Genomic DNA, 20,650 nt, shown 5'->3' on the forward strand with positions numbered 1-20,650 from the left:
CACCATACTTTACGGCTTAGAATCGGGATTCCAATGACGTTTTGAACACCATAAGACATATGAGATGTTCCAAGAGCTGAAATTGGGATTTCAGGCTCATGCCCGTGTTGAGAGGTATGAGACCTCTAACAAGTCCTTTTGCCAACAAGATGGAGGAGAATAGCTCAACTAGTGAGCATGTCCTTAGAATGTCTGGGTGCTACAATCACTTAAATCAAGTGGGAGTTAAACTTCCAGATAAGATAGTGATTGATAGAGTTCTCTAGTCACTATCACTCAGCTACTAGATCTTCTTGATGAACTATGACATGCAAGGGATGGAGTTGATCCCGGAGCTGTTCGCGGTGCTTAAGACCGCAAAAGGTAGAAATCAAGAAGGAGCATCAAGTGTTGATGGTGTAACAAGACCACTGGTTTCAAGAAGGGCAAGGGCTAGAAGGGAAACTTCATGGATGGCAAACGAGTTGCCGCTCCAGTGATGGAACCCAACTTTGAACCCAAACCTGAGACTAAGTGCTTCTATTGTAAGGGGAACGGTCACTAGTAGCGGAATTACCCCAAATGCATGGTAGATAAGAAGGCTGGCAACTTCAGCAAAGTATATACATGTTATTAATGTGTACCTTACTAGTACTCCTGGTAGCACCTGGGTATTGGATACCGGTTCAGTTGCTATTATTGGTGACTTGAAGCAAAAGCTACGGACTAAACGGAGACTGGCTAAGGGCGAGGTGACGATATGTGTTGGAAGTGTTTCCAAAGTTGATAAGATCACCATCGCACGCTCCATCTTCCTTCGGGATTAATATTGAACCTAGATAAATGTTATCAGGTGTCTACGTTAAGCATGAATATGATTAGATCATGTTCATTGCAATACGGTTATTCATTTAAGTTAGAGAATAATGGTTATTCTGTTTACATGAATAATACCTTTCATGGTAATGCACCCTATGTGAATGGTTCATTGAATCTCGGTCGTGGTAATACACATGTTCACGCCAAAAGATGTAGAGTTAATAATGATAGTACCACTTTCTTGTGGCACTGCCGCTTAGGTCATATTGGCGTAAGATGCATGAAGAAACTCCATGCTAATGGATGTTTGGAGTCACTTGATTTTGAATCGCTTGACACATGCGAGCCATGCCTCATGGGCAGGATGACTAAGACCCCGTTTTCAGGTACAATGAAACGGGCAAGTGACTTGTTGGAAATCATGCATGCTGATGCGTGTGATCCAATGAGAATTGAAGCATGCGGTGGATATCGCTATTTCCTCATCTTCACTGACGATTTGGGTAGGTATAGGTATATTTACTTAATGAAGCACAAGTCTGAAACGTTTGAAAAGTTCAAGCGATTTCAGAGTGAAGTTAAGAATCATCATAATAAGAAGATCATGTTCCTATGATCTGATCAAAGGGGATTTTCTGAGTTATGAGTTTGGCAATCACTTAAGACGCTGTGGAATTGTTTCACAGTTGATGCCACCTGGAACACCACAGTTGTAATGGTGTTTCCGGACGTCGTAATCGAACCTTATGAGATATGGTGCGATCTATGATGTCGCTTACCGATCTACCGTTTTCACCTTGAGGTTATGCGTTAGAGACAGCTGCATTCACTTTAGATAGGACACCATCTAAGTCCGTTGAGACAACATCGTGTGAACATTGGTTTGGAAGAAACCAAAGTTGTCGTTTCTTAATGTTTGGGGCTGCGATGCTTAAGTCTTCAGCCGGAGAAGCTCGAACCCAAAAGCGGACAAACACATCTTCATAGGATACCCAAAGGTGACAGTTGGGTATACCTTCTATCTCATATCCGAGGGCAAATTGTTTGTCGCTAAGAACGGGTCTTTCTCGAGAAGGAGTTTCTCTCGAAAGAATTGAGTGGGAGGATGATAGAACTTGATGAGGTTGTCGAACCTTTATTTCAACCAGAAAGTGATGCAACACAGAAAGATGTTTTCTGTGGCGCCTACATCTTTTAAATAGGAAGTTAATGATAGTGATCATGAAGCTTCGGATCAAGTTGCTATCGAACCTCGTAGGTCAACAAGGATATGTACTACTCCTAAGTGGTACGGTAATCCTGTCTTAGATATCATGTTGTTAGGCAACAATGAACCTACGAACTATGGAGAAGCGATGGTGGGCCCGTATTCCGACAAATGGTTAGAAGCCATGAAATCCGAGATAGGATCCATGTATCAGAACAAAGTATGGACTTTGGTGGACTTGCCCGATGATCGGCAAGCCATTGAGATAAATGGAACTTTAAGAAGAAGACATACGTGGACGGTAATGTTACCGTCTATGAAGCTCGACTTGTGGGAAAGAGTCTTTTCACAAGTTCAAGGAGTTGAGTACGATGAGAATTTCTCACCCGTAGCGATGCTTAAGTCCATCGGAATCATGTTAGCATTAGCTATATTTTTCGATTATGAAATCTGACAGATGGATGTCAAAACAAGTTTTCTTACCAGTTTTCGTAAGAAAAAGTTGTATGTGATACAATAAAAGGTTTTGTCGATCCTAAGGATGCTAAAAGGTATGCTGGCTCCAGCAATCCTTCTATGGACTAGAGCAAGCATCTCGGAGTCAGAATATATGCTTTGATGGAGTGATCAAAGCTTTTAGGTTTATACAATGTTTGCTAGAAACTTGTATTTACAAGAAAGTGAGTGGGAGCACTACAACATTTCTGATAAGTATATGTGGATGACATATTGTTGATTCGAAATGATGTAGAATTTCTGGAAAGCATAAACGGTTGTTTGAAGAGTGTTTTTCAAAGGAAGACCTGGATAAAGCTGCTTACATATTGGGCATCAAGATCTATAGAGATAGATCAAAACGCCTGATGATACTTTCAAAGAACGCACACCTTGACATGTTTTTGAAGGAGTTCAAAATAGATCAGTCAAAGAAGGGGTTCTTGCGTGATTTGTAAGGTGTGAAGTTGAGTAAGACTCGAAGATTGACCACGACAGAAGAAAGAGGAAGGACGAAGGTCTTCCCCTATGCTTTTGTCATAGGCTCTATACAGTATGCCATGCTGAGTACCGCACCAGATGTGTGCCTTGCCACATGTCTGGCAAGAGGGTACAAAGGTGATCTAGGACTGGATCACCAGATAGCGGTCAAAATTATCCTTAGAGGAATAAGGAAATGTTTCTCGGCTATGGAGGTGATAAAGAGTTCGACGTAAAGAGTTACGTCGATGCAAGCTTAACACCTATCCGGATAGCTCTGAGTAGAGATACCGGATATGTATAATGGAGCAACATTTTGGAATAGCTCCAAGTGGAACGTGGTAGCAGCATCTACGATATGACATAAAGTTTTGCGAAATACATAGGGATCTGAATATGGCAAGACCCGTTGACTACAACCTCTCTCACAAGCATAACATGATCAAACCCAGAACTCTTTGAGTGTTAATCACATAGTGATGTGAACTAGATCATTGAGTCTAGTAGACTCTTGGATGTTGGTCACATGGCGATGTGACCTGTGAGTGTTAATCACATGGCGATGTGAACTAGATTATTGACTCTAGTGCAAGTGGGAGACTATTGGAAATATGCCCTAGAGGCAATAATAAATTGGTTATTATTATATTTCCTTGTTCATGATAATCGTTTATTATCCATGCTAGAATTGTATCGATAGGAAACTCAGATACATGTGTGGATACATAGACAACACCATGTCGCTAGTAAGCCTCTAGTTGACTAGCTCGTTGATCAATAGATGGTTACGGTTTCCTAACCATGGACATTGGATGTCGTTGATAACGGGATCACATCATTAGGAGAATGATGTGATGGACAAGACCCAATCCTAAGCCTAGCACAAAGATCATGTAGTTCGTATGCTAAAGCTTTTCTAATGTCAAGTATCATTTCCTTAGACCATGAGATTGTGCAACTCCCTGATACCGTAGGAGTGCTTTGGATGTGCTAAACGTCACAACGTAACTGGGTGGCTATAAAGGTACACTACGGGTATCTCCGAAAGTGTCTGTTGGGTTGGCACGAATCGATACTGGGATTTGTCACTCCGTGTAATGGAGAGGTATCTCTGGGCCCACTCGGTAGGACATCATCATAATGTGCACAATGTGACCAAGGAGTTGATCACGGGATGATGTGTTACGGAACGAGTAAAGAGACTTGCCGGTAACGAGATTGAACAAGGTATCGGGATACCGACAATCGAATCTCGGGCAAGTATCGTAACGATAGACAAAGGGAATTGTATACGGGATTGATTGAATCCTTGACATCATTGTTCATCCGATGAGATCATCGTGGAACATGTAGGAGCCAACATGGGTATCCAGATCCCTCTGTTGGTTATTGACCGGAGAGTTGTCTCGGCCATGTCTGCATGACTCCCGAACCCGTAGGGTCTACACACTTAAGGTTCGATGACGCTAGGGTTATAGGGAAAGTATGTACGCGGTTACCGAATGTTGTTCGGAGTCCTGGATGAGATCCCGGACATCACGAGGAGTTTCGGAATGGTCTGGAGGTAAAGATTGATATATAGGAAGTATGGTTTTGGCCATCGGAAGTGTTCCGGGCATCACTGGTTGTGTACCGGGACCACCGGAGGGGTCCGGTGGTCCACCAGGTGGGGCCACCAGCCCCGGAGGCCTACACGGGCCAATAGTGGGAAGGTACCATCCCCTAGGTGGGCTGGGGCGCCTCCCACCAAGGCCCGAGGCGCCTCCTAGAGGGGAGGGGGCAAACCCTAGGGCAGATGGGCCCTAAGGCCCACCCCAGGTGCGCCTCCCCCTCTTCCCCTTGTGGCCGCCACCCTAGATGGGATCTAGGGCTGCCGCACCCCTTGGGGTGGGAACCCTAGGTGGGGGCGCAGCCCTCCCTCTCCCCCTATATATAGTGGAGGCAAAGGGGCAGCCCAACACACGAGGTTCTTCCCCTGTTGGCGCAGCCCTACCCCTCTCCCTCCTCGTCTCTCGTAGTGCTTGGAGAAGCCCTACTGGAGTTCCGCGCTCCTCCACCACCACCATGCCGTCGTGCTGCTGCTGGACAGGGTCTTCCCCAACCTCTCCTTCTCCCCTTGCTGGATCAAGGCGTAGGAGACGTCACCGGGCTACACATGTGTTGAACGCGGAGGCGCCGTTGTTCGGCGCTTAGATCGGAATCAACCGCGATCTGAATCGCTACGAGTATGACTCCTTCATCCGCGTTCTTGCCACGCTTCCGCTTAGCGATCTACAAGGGTATGTAGATGCACTCTCCTTCCCCTCGTTGCTAGATTACTCCATAGATTGATATTGGTGATGCGTAGAAAATTTTAAATTTCTGCTACGATCCCCAACAGTGGCATTATGAGCCAGGTCTATGTGTAGTTTCTATGCACGAGTGGAACACAAGTTGTTGTGGGCGTCAATTTTGTCAATTTACTTACCGTTACTAGTCTTATCTTGATTCGGCGGCATCGTGGGATGAAGCGGCCCGGACCGACCTTACATGTACGCTTACGTGAGACTGGTTCCACCGACTGACATGCACTAGTTGCATAAGGTGGCTAGCGGGTGTCTGTCTCTCCCACTTTAGTCGGATCGGATTCGATAAAAAGGGTCCTTATGAAGGGTAAATAGAAATTGGCATATCACGTTGTGGTTTTGGCGTAGGTAAGAAACGTTCTTGCTAGAAACCTATAGCAGCCACGTAAAAACTTGCAACAACAATTAGAGGACGTCTAACTTGTTTTTGCAGCATGTGCTGTGTGATGTGATATGGCCAAAAGGATGTGATGAATGATATGTGTGATGTATGAGATTGATCATGTTCTTGTAATAGGAATTATGACTTGCATGTCGATGAGTATGACAACCGACAGGAGCCATAGGAGTTGTCTTAATTTATTTATGACCTGCGTGTCAACATAAACGTCATGTAATTACTTTACTTTATTGCTAAAGCGTTAGCCATAGTAGTAGAAGTAATAGATGACGAGACAACTTCAAGAAGACACGATGATGGAGATCATGATGATGGAGATCATGGTGTCATGCCGGTGACAACGATGATCATGGAGCCCCGAAGATGGAGATCAAAAGGAGCAAAATGATATTGGCCATATCATGTCACTATTTGATTGCATGTGATGTTTATCATGTTTTACATATTATTTGCTTAGAACGACGGTAGCTTAAATAAGATGATCCCTCACTAAAATTTCAAGAAAAGTGTTCCCCCTAACTATGCACCATTGCGAAGGTTCATTGTTTCGAAGCATCACGTGATGATCGGGTGTGATAGATTCTAACGTTTGAATACAACGGGTGTTGACGAGCCTAGCATGTACAGACATGGCCTCGGAACACATGCGAAACACTTAGGTTGACTTGACGAGCCTAGCATGTACAGACATGGCCTCAGAACACGGAAGACCAAAAGGTCGAACATGAGTCGTATAGAAGATACGATCAACATGAGATGTTCACCGTTGATGACTAGTCCGTCTCACGTGATGATCGTACACGGCCTAGTCGATTCGGATCATGTATCACTTATATGACTAGAGGGATGTCTATCTGAGTGGGAGTTCATTAAATAATTTGATTAGATGAACTTAATTATCATGAACATAGTCTAAATTGTCTTTGCAAATATGTTGTAGATAAATAGCTCACGTTGTAGCTCCCTGTTTCAATACGTTCCTAGAGAAAGACCAAGTTGAAAGATATTGTAAGCAATGAGGCGGACTGGGTCCATAGTCCGAGGAGTGTCCTCACTGCTACACAAAAGGCTTACATCTTTTGATGCACCGCTCGATGTGCAAACCCCTACACCGTCGTCTGTGGATGTTGTGAACACCTGACAGACACATTCTGATGACTACTTGATAGTTTAGTGCACCATACTTTACGGCTTAGAATCGGGATTCCAATGACGTTTTGAACACCATAAGACATATGAGATGTTCCAAGAGCTGAAATTGGGATTTCAGGCTCATGCCCGTGTTGAGAGGTATGAGACCTCTAACAAGTTCTTTTGCTAACAAGATGGAGGAGAATAGCTCAACTAGTGAGCATGTGCTCAGAATGTCTGGGTGCTACAATCACTTAAATCAAGTGGGAGTTAAACTTCCAGATAAGATAGTGATTGATAGAGTTCTCTAGTCACTATCACTCAGCTACTAGATCTTCATGATGAACTATGACATGCAAGGGATGGAGTTGATCCCGGAGCTGTTCGCGGTGCTTAAGACCGCAAAAGGTAGAAATCAAGAAGGAGCATCAAGTGTTGATGGTTTAACAAGACCATTGGTTTCAAGAAGGGCAAGGGCTAGAAGGGAAACTTCATGGATGGCAAACCAGTTGCCGCTCCAGTGAAGGAACCCAAGGTTGAACCCAAACCCGAGACTAAGTGCTTCTATTGTAAGGGGAACAGTCACTGGTAGCGGAATTACCCCAAATGCATGGTAGATAAGAAGGCTGGCAACTTCAGCAAAGTATATACGTGTTATTAATGTGTACCTCACTAGTACTCCTGGTAGCACCTGGGTATTGGATACCGGTTCAGTTGCTATTATTGGTGACTTGAAGCAAAAGCTACGGACTAAACGGAGACTGGCTAAGGGCGAGGTGACGATATGTGTTGGAAATGTTTCCAAAGTTGATAAGATCACCATCGCACGCTCCATCTGCCTTCGGGATTAATATTGAACCTAGATAAATGTTATCAGGTGTCTACGTTAAGCATGAATATGATTAGATCATGTTCATTGCAATACGGTTATTCATTTAAGTTAGAGAATAATGGTTATTCTGTTTACATGAATAATACCTTTCATGGTAATGCACCCTATGTGAATGGTTCATTGAATCTCGGTCATGGTAATACACATGTTCACGCCAAAAGATGTAGAGTTAATAATGATAGTACCACTTTCTTGTGGCACTGCCGCTTAGGTCATATTGGCGTAAGATGCATGAAGAAACTCCATGCTGATGGATGTTTGGAGTCACTTGATTTTGAATCGCTTGACACATGCGAGCCATGCCTCATGGGCAGGATGACTAAGACCCCGTTTTCAGGTACAATGAAACGGGCAAGTGACTTGTTGGAAATCATGCATGCTGATGCGTGTGATCCAATGAGAATTGAAGCATGCGGTGGATACCGCTATTTTCTCATCTTCACTGACGATTTGGGTAGATATAGGTATATTTACTTAATGAAGCACAAGTCTGAAATGTTTGAAAAGTTCAAGCGATTTCAGAGTGAAGTTAAGAATCATCATAACAAGAAGATCATGTTCCTACGATCTGATCAAAGGGGATTTTCTGAGTTATGAGTTTGGCAATCACTTAAGATGTTGTGGAATTGTTTCACAGTTGAAGCCACCTGGAACACCACAGTTGTAATGGTGTTTCCGGACGTCGTAATCGAACCTTATGAGATATGGTGCGATCTATGATGTCGCTTACCGATCTACCGTTTTCATCTTGAGGTTATGCGTTAGAGACAGCTGCATTCACTTTAGATAGGACACCATCTAAGTCCGTTGAGACGACGTCGTGTGAACATTGGTTTGGAAAGAAACCAAAGTTGTCGTTTCTTAATGTTTGGGGCTGCGATGCTTAAGGCTTCAGCCAGAGAAGCTCGAACCCAAAAGCGGACAAACACATCTTCATAGGATACCCAAAGGTGACAGTTGGGTATACCTTCTATGTCAGATCCAAGAGCAAATTGTTTGTCGCTAAGAACGGGTCCTTTCTCGAGAAGGAGTTTCTCTCGAAAGAATTGAGTGGGAGGAAGATAGAACTTGATGAGGTTGTCGAACCTTTATTTCAACCAGAAAGTGATGCAACACAGAAAGATGTTTTCTGTGGCGCCTACATCTGTTGAATAGGAAGTTAATGATAGTGATCCTGAAGCTTCGGATCAAGTTGCTATCGAACCTCGTAGGTCAACAAGGATATGTACTACTCCTGAGTGGTACAGTAATCCTGTCTTAGATATCATGTTGTTAGACAACAATGAACCTACGAACTATGGAGAAGCGATGGTGGGCCCGTATTCCGACAAATGGTTAGAAGCCATGAAATCCGAGATAGGATCCATGTATCAGAACAAAGTATGGACTTTGGTGGACTTGCCCGATGATCGGCAAGCCATTGAGATAAATGGAACTTTAAGAAGAAGACGGACGTGGACGGTAATGTTACCGTCTATGAAGCTCGACTTGTGGGAAAGAGTCTTTTCACAAGTTCAAGGAGTTGAGTACAATGAGAATTTATCACCCGTAGCGATGCTTAAGTCCGTCGGAATCATGTTAGCATTAGCTGTATTTTTCGATTATGAAATCTGACAGATGGATGTCAAAACAAGTTTTCTTACCAGTTTTCGTAAGAAAAAGTTGTATGTGATACAATAAAAGGTTTTGTCGATCCTAAGGATGCTAAAAGGTATGCTGGCTCCAGCAATCCTTCTATGGACTAGAGCAAGCATCTCGGAGTCAGAATATATGCTTTGATGGAGTGATCAAAGCTTTTAGGTTTATACAATGTTTGCTAGAAACTTGTATTTACAAGAAAGTGAGTGGGAGCACTACAACATTTCTGATAAGTATATGTGGATGACATATTGTTGATTCGAAATGATGTAGAATTTCTGGAAAGCATAAACGGTTGTTTGAAGAGTGTTTTTCAAAGGAAGACCTAGATAAAGCTGCTTACATATTGGGCATCAAGATCTATAGAGATAGATCAAAACGCCTGATGATACTTTCAAAGAACGCACACCTTGACATGTATTTGAAGGAGTTCAAAATAGATCAGTCAAAGAAGGGGTTCTTGCCTGAGTTGTAAGGTGTGAAGTCGAGTAAGACTCAAAGATTGACCACGACAGAAGAAAGAGGAAGGACGAAGGTCTTCCCCTATGCTTTTGTCATAGGCTCTATACAGTATGCCATGCTGAGTACCGCACCAGATGTGTGCCTTGCCACATGTCTGGCAAGAGGGTACAAAGGTGATCTAGGAGTGGATCACCAGATAGCGGTCAAAATTATCCTTAGAGGAATAAGGAAGTGTTTCTCGGCTATGGAGGTGATAAAGAGTTCGACGTAAATAGTTACGTCGATGCAAGCTTAACACCTATCCGGATAGCTCTGAGTAGAGATACCGGATGCGTATAATGGAGCAACATTTTGGAATAGCTCCAAGTGGAACGTGGTAGCATCATCTACGATATGACATAAAGTTTTGCGAAATAAATAGGGATCTGAATATGGCAAGACCCGTTGACTACAACCTCTCTCACAAGCATAACATGATCAAACCCAGAACTCTTTGAGTGTTAATCACATAGTGATGTGAACTAGATCATTGAGTCTAGTAGACTCTTGGATGTTGGTCACATGGCGATGTGACCTGTGAGTGTTAATCACATGGCGATGTGAACTAGATTATTGACTCTAGTGCAAGTGGGAGACTGTTGGAAATATGCCCTAGAGGCAATAATAAATTGGTTATTATTATATTTCCTTGTTCATGATAATCGTTTATTATCCATGCTAGAATTGTATCGATAGGAAACTCAGATACATGTGTGGATACATAGACAATACCATGTCCCTAGTAAGCCTCTAGTTGACTAGCTCGTTGATCAATAGATGCTTACGGTTCCCTAACCATGGACATTGGATGTCGTTGATAACGGGATCACATCATTAGGAGAATGATGTGATGGACAAGACCCAATCCTAAGCCTAGCACAAAGATCGTGTAGTTCGTATGCTAAAGCTTTTCTAATGTCAAGTATCATTTCCTTAGACCATGAGATTGTGCAACTCCCGGATACCGTAGGAGTGCTTTGGGTGTGCCAAACGTCACAACGTAATTGGGTGGCTATAAAGGTACACTACGGGTATCTCCGAGAGTGTCTGTTGGGTTGGCACGAATCGAGACTGAGATTTGTCACTCCGTGTAACGGAGAGGTATCTCTGGGCCCACTCGGTAGGACATCATCATAATGTGCACAATTTGACCAAGGAGTTGATCACGGGATGATGTGTTACGGAACGAGTAAAGAGACTTGCCGGTAACGAGATTGAACAAGGTATCGGGATACCGACAATCGAATCTCGGGCAAGTATCGTACCGATAGACAAAGGGAATCGTATACGGGATTGATTGAATCCTTGACATCGTGATTCATCCGATGAGATCATCGTGGAACATGTAGGAGCCAACATGGGTATCCAGATCCCGCTGTTGGTTATTGATCGGAGAGTTGTCTCGGCCATGTCTGCATGACTCCCGAACCCGTAGGGTCTACACACTTAAGGTTCGATGATGCTAGGGTTATAGGGAAAGTATGTACGCGGTTACCGAATGTTGCTCGGAGTCCCGGATGAGATCCCGGACGTCAAGAGGAGTTCCGGAATGGTCCGGAGGTAAAGATTGATATATAGGAAGTATGGTTTTGGCCACCGGAAGTGTTTCGGGCATCACCGGTAGTGTACCGGGACCACCGGAGGGGTCCGGGGGTCCACCAGGTGGGGCCACCAGCCCCGGAGGCCTACATGGGCCAATAGTGGGAAGGGACCAGCCCCTAGGTGGGCTGGGGCGCCTCCCACCAAGGCCCAATGTGCCTCCTAGAGGGGAGGGTGCAAACCCTAGGGCAGATGGGCCCTAAGGCCCACCCCAGGTGCGCCTCCCCCTCTCCCCCTTGTGGCCGCCACCCTAGATGGGATCTAGGGCTGCCGCACCCCTTGGGGTGGGAACCCTAGGTGGGGGGGGCAGCCCTCCCTCTCCCCCTATATATAGTGGAGGCAAAGGGGCAGCCCAACACACGAGGTTCTTCCCCTGTTGGCGCAGCCCTACCCCTCTCCCTCCTCGTCTCTCGTAGTGCTTGGCGAAGCCCTGCTGGAGTTCTGCGCTCCTCCACCACCACCACCACGTCGTCGTGCTGCTGCTGGACGGAGTCTTCCCCAACCTCTCCTTCTCCCCTTGCTGGATCACGGCGTAGGAGACGTCACCGGGCTGCACGTGTGTTGAACGCAGAGGCGCCGTTGTTGGGCGCTTAGATCGGAATCAACCACGATCTGAATCGCTACGAGTACGACTCCTTCATCCGCGTTCTTGCAACGCTTCCGCTTAGCGATCTACAAGGGTATGTAGATGCACTCTCCTTCCCCTCGTTGCTAGATTACTCCATAGATTGATCTTGGTGATGCGTAGAAAATTTTAAACTTCTGCTACGATCCCCAACATAGTGGAACTCTCAATGAAAGCACCAATGTCGGTGTCAAAACCGGCGGATCTCGGGTAGGGGGTCCCGAACTGTGCGTCTAGGATCAATGGTAACAGGAGACGGGCGACACAATGTTTTACCCAGGTTCGGGCCCTCTCTATGGAGGTAATACCCTACGTCCTGCTTGATTGATCTTGATGAATATTAGTATTACAAGAGTTGATCTACCACGAGATCGTAATGGCTAAACCCTAAGAGTCTAACCTAGCTATGATTATTCGGGATTCGGCCTATCTACGGACCTAGCCCTCCGGTTTATATAGACACGGGAGGGATCTAGGGTTACACAAGGTCGGTTACAGAGAAAGGAATCTTCATAGTTGGTCGCCAAGCTTGCTTTCCACGCCAAGGAGAGTCCTATCCGAACACAGGTGGAGTCTTCGGTCTTTGTATCCTTACGGCCCATCAGTCCAGCCCATATTCAATAGATCGGACACCCGAGGACCCCTTAATCTAGGACTCCCTCAGCCGCCCCCCCATGGCAGTCCGAATTGGACTAGGGGAGGGAGCGGCGCCCCCCTTTCCCTCTCCCTCTCCTCCTCCTTCCTTTTCCCCTCCGGTGAAGAAAGGAAAAGGGGGGAGGCCGAATCCTACTAGGAGTGGAGTCATGGTAGGACTCCCCCCCATGGCGTGCCCCTCCTGGTCGGCCGCCTCCTCATTCCCTCCTTTATATACGGGGGCGTGGGGCACCCCATAGCACATCAATTGTTCTCTTAGCCGTGTGCGGTGCCCCCCTTCACAGTTTACTCCTCTGGTCATAGTGTCGTAGTGCTTAGGCGAAGCCCTACGCGGATCACATCACCATCACTGTCACCACGCCGTCGTGTTGACGGAACTCTCCCTCGACCCTCTGCTAGATCAAGAGTTCGAGGGACATCATCGAGCTGAACGTGTGCTGAACTCGGAGGTGTCGTACGTTCGGTACTAGAGCGGTTGGATCGTGAAGACGTTCGACTACATCAACCGCGTTAAGCTAATGCTTCCGCTTTCGTTCTACGAGGGTACGTGGACACACTTTCCCCCTCTCGTTGCTATGCATCTCCTAGATAGGTGTGATTTTTTTTTGAAATTGCATGTTACGTTCCCCAGCAGTTAAACCCCCGAGCTCTGCATCAATCAATGCATACGACTATCTTTATTAATTATTCCATGAAGGTCTGATAGAAACATACATAAAGCCACCCGAAGCCATCATTCACACCTACAAACTTGATAATGCGGAGTCCTCTCACTCCCCATATCTGTAACCGATATCCTCGCCCATTCATCCACATAACGTATCGGAACCAACAACCGGTGCGGCAGACTTAAAGCGTACACCACATGTACACATTTTAGAAGCCGCCATCATTGTCGTACCGTTGTCCCATCTTCAGGAGAGAGATCTGCATCATCCTTGCCAGTCAGACCAACTGTCGACGCCACCACGGTGCCCAACGATGCCACCGTCCTACGCTCGTCCATCCCGATGCGGAGACTCTGGAAGATCTATCGTGCGTAGCACCTGCCAACCAGGCATGACAAAGCGTAGCACCTGTCAGCCAGGCATGACTTAACATGTCCACTGAAGCTCCGTTCAAGACGAAACCCGCTCCGCCTCCTGCCTTTGCCTTCCAGCGCTGCTCCACAATCCCAAGAGAGAAACGACACCGTAGTGCTGCCATCGTCCGATCTAGAACACCATGATCCTAGGGTTTCCCCCGGAGCAGCAGGAGTGGGTTGACAGTAGTTACTCGACGATGCCTTCATCAAGGTAATGACGCAGAACGCCGCCATCGATGGTGTTGGCTCGGTTTTCACCGGCAACCATGTCTCCCCGACTCGCAACCAGGACTAGATGACGGATCTCGAGATCCTACCACCCAGCCTCAGGCCGACCACCTCCGACAGAGGAGATGACCACCATCGTCGACTGCACCGGCCAAAATAGATCTGACCGGAGGTGCCGCCAAGCAGCCCACCAGGCCCTTCATGCTGGCGCTGATCCGAAGCCTGATGACGCGCCACCGCTGCATAAGTCGCCGCCGCCAGAACCAGGCAAGCCAGCGCCCGCCGTCACCCATGACTGGGTTGCCCGACGCGCCGCAGTTGTCGTCGCTCCTGGCAAGGCCAACCGTCGCTGCAGCCATCGTCGGCGCCGCCGGATTTGCCGCGCCTCCACACGTGCAAGGGCTCCGCACCACCTGAGACGCTGGAGAGAGGAGGATCCCCGCCACCACCGTCGGCCCCCAGGCGCATCCCGGCGGCGTCCTCCGACGGCGACGGGGTGAGAGAAGGTGGATTCGGCCCCGACGGCGACTAGGGCTGGGGAACCGCTCGAGTCGCCGGAGCGGGGGCGACGTGGGGGTCGGGCTTTGCTGGTACCTACGTGCGTTCACGGCTAGTGAGACGTGTCAGCAGGCTAGTGGTATGCATGTCTATAACTTGTTCTTCCAGTCTTGCATAAGACTACCCACAGTGGGAGTAACATAGATGGTAACATCACACTTATCTAAATAAAATAGATGATGTGGCATGTAATTAATGAAGAAAGAGAGGCATGTGGTAATATAGCTAATTACTGTAACATCACACATATAAAAAAAAGATGAGTCTACAACATAATAAATAATGTGATGCATGATACAATACATATGTTACTACCCATTGTGGAGGTAGTAACATAGACTAGTAACATATGTATGTTACTACTCTAAGTTACTCCCCACTGTGACTAATCTAAAATGGAGCGAGCTGCTATATCAGTACTGAGTCGGTTGTGTTGCCAACACACTGGTGCAAAAATAGCTGATTACAAACGACCAACGACGTGGGAGAGTATTGTTTATCCCGGAGAACATCCAGAGATGAAATCTGAAGAGCGTTTGAGTACATCTAGGCTGTAACGCTAGATAATTTAATTAACTCGTTTGCCTTTGCTAGCGATAATTGCCTGAGTTGGGAGTTCACATGAGGGTACCAGTGTCTTTTCTTCTTCAGCAAGCGTCGGTGGTGAAGACACCGTGCCTTCGTTTGTTGATACGTATATATGCATGTTAAAGTATAATAAAGTGGAATGCGTCTTGGTAACAATACATATTTTACGTCTCTTTGCCCGCTAATGCTGGGTAAAGTGAAGGCGTTTCTCTTGCTGACCGCCGACAATGCCGGATATCCATCCATCCCATTTATTAGTTGCATGTTTATCTTACTAGAGATAAGCATGTCATTAATTAGTTCATTAATTGGTCTCCAGTTAATCTCAAATGAGGCCCTCTATATATTCGCCCACTCCCTAAGAGTGAGCACACAACACAGCGACAGGTTGCAAGAAGTAGCCAAGGTACATAGCCATGGCTGCCATGCACGAGAGCACTCCGTCGCTCCTTGTGCTCTTCTTGTCGCTAATGCTCTTTTTCACGGCGTCTTCCGCTCGCCACATGACTGGTGATCCACCGCCGGTTATTCCTTCCCCGCCGCCCCATATGGCTTCTCCAACAATGGAGGAGGCGTGGGAAGGCGTCATGGTGGCACCGAGGCCAGTTCCTTCTGGACCGGACCCTATACACCATCGTCCTCATGCCCCCCCGCCCCACAGGCCTCCCCCATCAACGGAGGAGGCGAGGGAAGGTGTCATGGTGGCACCGAGGCCGGTTCCTTCTGGTCCGAACCCTATACATCACTTTCCCGCCCCGGCGCCACAACCCCACCATCATCACCGATGTCATGACCTACCGCCCGCATCAACAGAGGAGGCGTGCGAAGGCGATATCGTGGCGCCGAGGCCGGTTCCTTTTGGATCACACCCCATACATAACCACCCTGCTCCAGTGCCTCAACCCAACCAGCATCGTCGACGCAAGGCCCCACCGCCTGCATCTTTGGAGGAGGGGAGGGAAGGCGACAACATGTCACCAAGGAGGCCACTTCCTGTTTTCGGACCAAACCCAAACCATAACCACCCCGCCAAGGCACCGGCTCCTCCTCATGAGTAACGATTGCCCTCGTGGCAACACATGCGCCTTTTACATTTAGTTACACCGGAAGCACTAGCAAATAAGAGATAAATCATTGCATCGATTGAATAATGGGCATGTAACCTGGATTGTTATCTTTGATCATTGTATGGGCACTCCACTTCGCCATGTCTGAATATTATCGAGTGATAACATGCAAGGTGCTTTACTATAACTCTCTCAGTTTTATTTTTTTAGGATTACTCTAATTTTTTTTAGACAATTAGGATTACTCTATTTTTTAGTAACTAGGATTACTCTAATTTTTTTTGAGACAACTAGGATTACTCTAATATAACAACGTTTTGGGCGTCATCAAGGGCCCATTCTCGAGTTGCCCATATCCATAGACTAGACTAGGCCCATCCCTCCCAGCCCGGCCCAGCGGAACCCAACCGGCAGCAGAAATCCAAACGTTATCCGCTTCAAAGCCGAGCGGCGTCGCCACCCCTCTCCAGCCAAACCCACACCCTCCTCCGCTCGCTCGCTCGCTCTCCTTCCCCTCCCCAATGGCGGCCTTCGCCTCCACCTCCCCCTCGCCGGCGATCTCCACCTCGGCCTGGCGCATGGACTCCCTCCGCGCCGCGCTCCCCGCGCTCCGCCCCTCCCCGTCGGCGGCCGTCCGGCCTCGCAGGCAGGCGGCCTCCGCCGCCCCGTTCCTCCGGAGCTCCTTCGTCTCCACGTCCTCCGCCTCGTCCTCCGTCTCCCCCGCCCCGATGTCCTCCGCGGCCTCGGCGTCGCTCGCCTTCTCCTACACCTCCTCGTTCTCCGGTGAGATGTCCTCGTTTTCCGGCCCTTATGTTTGAGCCCGACTGTGGCTGTAAATGCTGCAGTTTCAGTTTGGACACCCGAGTGTCAGAAATGCTAAAGTTCGCCAGCCGCCAATCCAAGAAATTTCTTGAACTGGGCAAGCTGCATATTCATTCTCCGTGGCCACCTGGGTTCCAATATTTTAGTATCAGGGGCACGTCATTTATTTATTTATTGCTGATGACCTTTGAGATGGTCTGTAGCTTTGGAATTGCGTTTCAGTGTTCAAGGATGCTCAACTCATTAAATCCTCAACAATGTATTGAACAATTGACAATTTCTCTCATGTTTTGTAAGAGCATTTATCCTATATTCCTATTACCCATTTCGTTGCTAGTGTCATATATATACTGGAGCATATGTTGGCAGTTACAAATAGGAAATACTAACAATGAACCAGTTGGCAAACTATTTTGAATATGTGTCATTTCTCATCTCTGCCATCAACAGATTCATCTACATTTGCACCCACTGTATTATAGCTCTGTTCCTTCCACTTTCTTCATCTGTTTAATCGCGATGATGCTTGAATGCATTGTGGTGCTTCAAATTGTGATGCTGCCATTTTATCCCTTGTGGTCATGAGCAGAACAAAAAGGAAAGCATAATTAATATGAACTGGTATAGCTGTATTTTGAAAACGTTTTTAATATGGACTTGTGGAATCAGAAGGGCAGAAGAGCTTTGAATGGTGAAGTAACTTGTCATTCCATGCATAATTGTTTATCTTGCTGATTATGCGAACAAATATTATCATGGATAGAAAATGGTCTTATCACCTTACATTTGCCTAAAAGCTAGTTTTCCTTAGTATGTCGAATATCACCTAACTGATTGACCACACCATAAAAATCTCAAACAATATAAGTATGTCCTGGAGAAATTAAAAGCTTCGGTTGTTACATGCCAAATATGCCAGATCGGCCTAAAAGGTCTTGAGCCATTCACGCTAAAGATAAGATTAGGATGGTTTTTTTGAAAAATTCCTATGAATTTCACAATGAACTCATTCGCTGACCTTTCTCAAAATATTGCAGTGGAATCAAGCTTTGCGCACCGACTGTTTGGCACTGATGTCCGTGGAAGGATACTGGCAATGAGGCACGGGAAGCGCATTCCTAGGCTCAACAGGCCTGCAGATCAGCGGAAAGCACTCCTGCGTGGGCTGACCACACAGCTGCTGAAGCACGGGAGGATAAAGACTACTAAGCCAAGGGCAAAGGCGATGAGGAAGTGGGTTGACAAGATGATCACGATGGCGAAGGATGGATCTCTTCACAAGAGGAGGCAGGCCCTGGGGTATATTTATGAGAAGCACATAGTCCATGCACTGTTTGCTGAGGTTCCAGACAGGTACGGGGAAAGAAACGGGGGCTACACAAGGATCATCCCGACATTCCCAAGGCGGGGAGATAATGCACCTATGGCTTACATCGAACTTGTCTAGGTGAGGTGAATCCCTTTTATGGTATCACCAAATTGTTCTTATTTTTCATTCTTGAAATAGACTGTGTCATTATCTTGACTCTGTGCATGTTAGTTTTCTTAAGTGTTATTAAGGACATGAATTTAGAGAATCACTGTATGTGTTTCATAGGCAGTAAAAGGACATGGAACTGTATCTACAAACACTAATTGTGCAAATACATGGTGTGCCAAAAGTCTGTTTGCTTACATAGTGTATTTTAGAGTTTTGCTGGTAAAGACCATCCTTCTAATTCATGTATTCATATCTGCAGAGAGTCATCCATTGGTTGCAGTCCATCCATCGACACTGCTCAAGCCGGGTGTCTGCGAATCACCTTTTGAACCTGTGTTTTCATATGTTATTTTGTAACAACAAAGTGTAGATCATGTCACGGAATTTCTGAACAAACGAATGTCATCCTGTAACTGCCAGATCAGTGTGCAATACTAGTATTTTGGAATGTCTCCTTACTGTAATCTGTTTTCTTTCAAGTCTTGCGCTCTTTATTCTGGGAACTGTTCATGACGTTGTTGGCGTGCCTCCCAATGTTTACGCGAGTTTGCCCTGGTCCTGGACAATGCTACATCGTTTGTATATGCAACTGCCGATCCTGCAGTTGAGCTTCTAGAAAAGATCTATAATGTGATGTCTCTCTCTGTTGAAACTTTGAGCTCAGCTGAAGAGCCACCTTGTATGTACATATAGCCTGTGAACATATAAAGTACAACAAAGTCAGGATGGCCGAGTGGTCTAAGGCGCCAGACTCAAGTTCTGGTCCTCTTACGAGGGCGTGGGTTCGAACCCCACTTCTGACAAATCCTTTTTCTTTTTCTTTTTGCTTGCAATTGCATTTCTTTTGTCCCGTTTATATATATATATATATGTCACGAACGCAATCTAAATCTTCTTTCCTATTCTTTTTCTTTCTGCGGGGTGTAATCTTCCTCGTATTGGTTCATTCTGTTTTAATGCAATCTCAATCTTCTTTCATAGTACTATTCTTTTTCTTTCTGCGGGGTGTAATCTTCCTCGTATTGGTTCATTCTGTTTTTCTTCTCCTGCTAGTAATTTTCTTTTCTTTTCTTTTAACACCACCCACTAGTAATTCTCGATCTTTTTTTTTTGAGGGAATAGTAATTCTCGATCTTGGCTGTACGAGTGGACCCCAGCCGTGCAGTGACCACAAACCGTACGAGGGCAGAGATGAATCTGTCAGAGGCTCAGAGGAGGCTCAGAGGAGAATCTGACAAATCCTTTTTCTTTTTCTTTTTGCTTGCAATTGCATTTCTTTTGTCCCGTTTATATATATATATATGTCACGAACGCAATCTAAATCTTCTTTCCTATTCTTTTTCTTTCTGCGGGGTGTAATCTTCCTCGTATTGGTTCATTCTGTTTTAATGCAATCTCAATCTTCTTTCATAGTACTATTCTTTTTCTTTCTGCGGGGTGTAATCTTCCTCGTATTGGTTCATTCTGTTTTTCTTCTCCTGCTAGTAATTTTCTTTTCTTTTCTTTTAACACCACCCACTAGTAATTCTCGATCTTTTTTTTTTGAGGGAATAGTAATTCTCGATCTTGGCTGTACGAGTGGACCCCAGCCGTGCAGTGACCACAAACCGTACGAGGGCAGAGATGAATCTGTCAGAGGCTCAGAGGAGGTGTGTAAGTGTAACTAGACCGTACCGTGGGTAGATATCCTTGTCACGTCGTTTCTTGGAGCGTTGCAATCCCGCGAGATTCGTGCCGCAAGCCGACCCGCAGCATTCGATGCGATGCGCTGCGCGAGAGGAGGCAGCAGTCACGCGCGCACGCTGCCCGTCTCCGTCCCGTCCGTGAGGCCAACTCCACCGCGCGATCCCAAACAAACGTCCGTTTTATTCGGTTTTTGTTCCTTTGAGTAGGAATTTAGGGTTGTGTCTGGGCCTGTCCTGAGATGCGGTGGCCGTACGCCCAGCACGCGGCCGCATCCTTTTGCCCCATCCTGTCCGCGTCTATTTAAAAAAAAGGGACATTTCAAATGCCAAACCCCAGTTCACGACCCGAGTTCATCACGCCGGCAACAAAGCC

At 46.4% G+C, this 20,650-nt stretch overlaps 1 protein-coding gene and 1 non-coding gene across 2 annotated transcripts; both read left to right on the plus strand.

Moving 5' to 3' along the window:
* Nucleotides 1–16,750: 16,750 nt before the first annotated feature.
* Nucleotides 16,751–19,071, plus strand: LOC119303757 (50S ribosomal protein L17, chloroplastic-like). Its single transcript, XM_037580896.1, has 3 exons — nt 16,751–17,073; nt 18,150–18,559; nt 18,852–19,071. The coding sequence occupies exons 1-2, from the start codon at nt 16,812–16,814 to the stop codon at nt 18,557–18,559; spliced, it is 672 nt and encodes a 223-aa protein (XP_037436793.1). The 5' UTR covers nt 16,751–16,811; the 3' UTR covers nt 18,852–19,071.
* Nucleotides 19,072–19,311: 240 nt separating this feature from the next.
* On the plus strand, nt 19,312–19,395 carry TRNAL-CAA. The gene has a single exon. It is a non-coding gene; the product is annotated as a tRNA-Leu (tRNA).
* Nucleotides 19,396–20,650: the final 1,255 nt, after the last annotated feature.

The sequence above is a fragment of the Triticum dicoccoides genome, chromosome 5A, assembly GCF_002162155.2.
Source record: "Triticum dicoccoides isolate Atlit2015 ecotype Zavitan chromosome 5A, WEW_v2.0, whole genome shotgun sequence".
Taxonomy (NCBI): domain Eukaryota; kingdom Viridiplantae; phylum Streptophyta; class Magnoliopsida; order Poales; family Poaceae; genus Triticum; species Triticum dicoccoides.